This window comes from Pinus tabuliformis, chromosome 2_2 (assembly GCF_031772625.1).
Source record: "Pinus tabuliformis cultivar Carrire ecotype Pingquan chromosome 2_2, CPIR1, whole genome shotgun sequence".
NCBI lineage: Eukaryota > Viridiplantae > Streptophyta > Pinopsida > Pinales > Pinaceae > Pinus > Pinus tabuliformis.
The window spans coordinates 563141948-563145063 of record NC_142300.1 but is presented as its reverse complement, the minus strand read 5'-3'; the positions used below and the strand labels follow the sequence as shown (position 1 = coordinate 563145063).

The window sequence follows — 3116 nt, the reverse complement described above, 5'->3', positions numbered from 1 at the left end:
AATCAAGGCGGAGAAAATGGGATAAGAATATTTTATACTTCTTTTGCAATCAATTATTAATCAATCGAGGCGGAGAAAATGGGATAAGCTCTCCACTGTGAACAGTGGAGGCGACCTTCCCTGTTCTCCAATGGGCGGCTGACAGCCAGAAGAATACGGTCCATTAAGAAATCAATGGGTCCCGCAAGGTACGTAGGTCGTGTAAAAGCACAGGGCGTAAAAGCGATAAAACTGGGTAAATTATTTTGTATAAAGCTAGGGTCCGAGGTCTCCTCGGTTTACCCCGCCCGCTAGCAAACCCTCCCTCAGCGAAAAATGGAGGCAAGAAGCAGATCTCGTAGCAGCGCCCCTGTGCTACCGAGCTCCTTTTCCTTTCAGAGATCCCACTCTCCCACACGCCATTTCAATTCGCCTTCATCTTCCTCCGCTTCCAACTTTTCTGTTCATAGAACGCTCTCGCCTACTCGTGCTACCTTTAGCAGCGGCTCGTCTTATTCTTCTGCCGCCGCCGCCACTTCGTCCTCTATCAATTTCGGTCTCGACAGATCCGCGTCGCAGGCTCGATCCACAGGCCGGCCAATTTCACCGAAAGGCGGTGCCGCCATGAAGAAGCCTATTCCCTGTGCTCCGCCTAGGCAGACGTGCATGTGTTCGCCGACGAATCATCCAGGTTCGTTCCGTTGTAGTCTTCATAGAAATGATAATAATTCCTCTTCTTCTCCTATGCATTCTCACTTAAACGCGAAGAGGTCTGCCATGACGAATTCGCTAGTAAGGATCGGCGGTGTGGAAGGAGAATGGGTGAGAAGAGCCCTCACTGCTCTTATACGCCCCTCTAGCCACCAGACGCAAAGGAGAGAGTCTTTTCAGCCGCGGCCCAGCAGGCTCTGCCATATGACCACGGCCCAAGATGTTTCTTGAAGTTTGCATCAAGCCGTCACCGGTTTCAGATTCAGTTTTGGTCTGTTTCGCCGATCTTTTTACTACCGATGAATACGAACAAGAAAGATCGGTTCGTGTAAGTGCATAGTTGCGCGCACTCTTCTTCTCGGCCAAGGACGCCGCCTTCGATTTGGCCTTTTCTGGACAAGAAGCTGTAGCAAAGCCTCGTTGATGTTCTACAGGCGTTAATCTTTAGTAATATGCTTGATCTACAAGCGATAACGGTTCGAGTCCTCTACGCGATTCAGGAAATGCCCTAGACAGCCAAAAACAGCAAGAAATCTGAGTAGCCTAATTGCAAATACAGATATAATTGAATTTGTTATCTTCATTTTTCCTTCGGTGGCCGTCAATGCTTTCCTGTCAATTGATTGGAATCATTGATCACTCACGGCGTGGAACATTTTTTCTCCTAAAACACATACATCTATCTGTCTTTCCATAAAAATAACACCTTGTGATTATAAGGGAGAATAACTCTAATCTGGTAATAGAAAATAACTTTAACCGTAAAGGAGAATAACGTTAACCGTAAAGGAGAAGGATTCCGTGATCTGTTAATAGATGCAATGGCTGAAATTGAAGGTCGCCGTAAAGTTCTTAAGCGACCCCGTTCTTGACGCATTCGTTGTCCATATGCTTTCAATTTCTTAGGTTTATGGAGTTGAAGGTAGCCGTAAAGTCCTTTACCAATCCGTTTTTTGACGCTTTCTCTGTATTCGCTGTCCAAACGCTTCCAATATCTCTTTGTTTTCGGGGTTCTGTGCCGTCTGTCATGCTGCAATCAGAAACTGTCCTGTGTCTAGCGTAACGGATTCAATGAACGCCGTTTCAAGGGTGCGTAACATATATATTCAAGTTTTAATTTTTAATTCGATCCATTTTATGAACCCCGTTTCAAGAGTGCTTAACAACATATTCTAGTTTTAATTTTTAATTCGATCCATTTTATGAACCCCCCTTCAAGTGCATAATATACATATTCTAGTATCAATTTTTAATTCGATCCATAATTTGGTTTTAATTTTTTATTCGATCCATTTTTCAAGAGTGCATAACATACATATTCTCGTTTTAATTTTTAATTTGATCCATTTTTTCCCCTAACTTTGTTTGTGCGTAGCAGGTGATGGTGTTCGTATGAAAGTCAAAGGGGTGGGCGTGTCGTGAATCCAGTAGAGTGGGTGAGTAAAATCGCCCAGCCTAATCTATTATTATTATTAGTATTTTAATATGAATTATCTGACTTTTGATTAACAGCAGGAACGGGACAGCTGAACCATTTTCTCTGAACGGGTTAACCCTAAAAAACAGGGGTTCTTCCCTTGTAAAATCACAGTATTTTTTTTTAAAGACAGAAAAATCATCATAAATTTATATTAAGATAATATAAAGATCACAGTACATTTTCATATGACAGTGGGAACTGCCACTCTTTAAAAGCATATAGAACAGAATTGAAAGATCCCCACGAGATCAGACCCAAAATCTCAAAAAAATACACAAGTATTCAAAAGTTTGAGCGACTATACATCATGGTTCAAAAGTTTGAGCTATTATACATCATGGACATATATAACCTAAAACTAAAATGCAAGTCATGTGAACCAGAATAAAGGAAGTCACAATCCCGTGATGCAGGAAGAGCTGCATAAGCCAAAGTCATGTGAACCAGAATAAAGGAAGTCACAATCCCGTGATGCAGGAAGAGCTGCATAAGCCAAAAATTGAAAGAAATCACATTCCCTTGATTCTATAATCCTAAATAAAAAAGGAAGATCCATCATGAAGAACCCTCAAAGACCAAGATCGCGGCTCCATCGCAAGGCCTTCCGTGGAGAGGTGGAGAGGAGGTCAGCCTGGACATTTCTGGAACGGGGGATATCCTGGATTGAAAACTGCTTGAAAGAGTTCCGAAAGTGCATAATTCTGCTTAGCCAGCGGAGAAGGTGAGGACTGCTAATGAGGCCCTCCCCATTAACATGATCTATCAAAGATTTTGAGTCAGCCATATACTGAGATATCTTGGATGTCAAGAAAGTCACAAAAAGCAAGAAGCCCTAATAGGGCCCTAGCCTCGGCCATACTGTTTGAGCCCTGCCCTCTATGCCAAGATAAGAAATATTGTACACTGTCTTCTATGACGATATGAACACTGCAACCACGGATATTGT

General features: G+C 42.6%; 1 protein-coding gene across 1 annotated transcript; it reads left to right on the top strand.

The window, feature by feature from the left end:
• Positions 1-216: 216 nt before the first annotated feature.
• On the top strand, positions 217-1273 carry LOC149193901 (uncharacterized). The gene has a single exon (XM_089404964.1). It carries the CDS (start codon positions 316-318, stop codon positions 919-921), a length of 606 nt encoding a protein of 201 aa, XP_089261090.1. The 5' UTR covers positions 217-315; the 3' UTR covers positions 922-1273.
• The last annotated feature ends 1843 nt before the right edge of the window (positions 1274-3116 follow it).

Bases quoted from the DNA above. Each gene is read 5' to 3' on its own strand.
- LOC149193901 (XM_089404964.1), top strand. From the start codon at position 316: ATGGAGGCAAGAAGCAGATCTCGTAGCAGCGCCCCTGTGCTACCGAGC.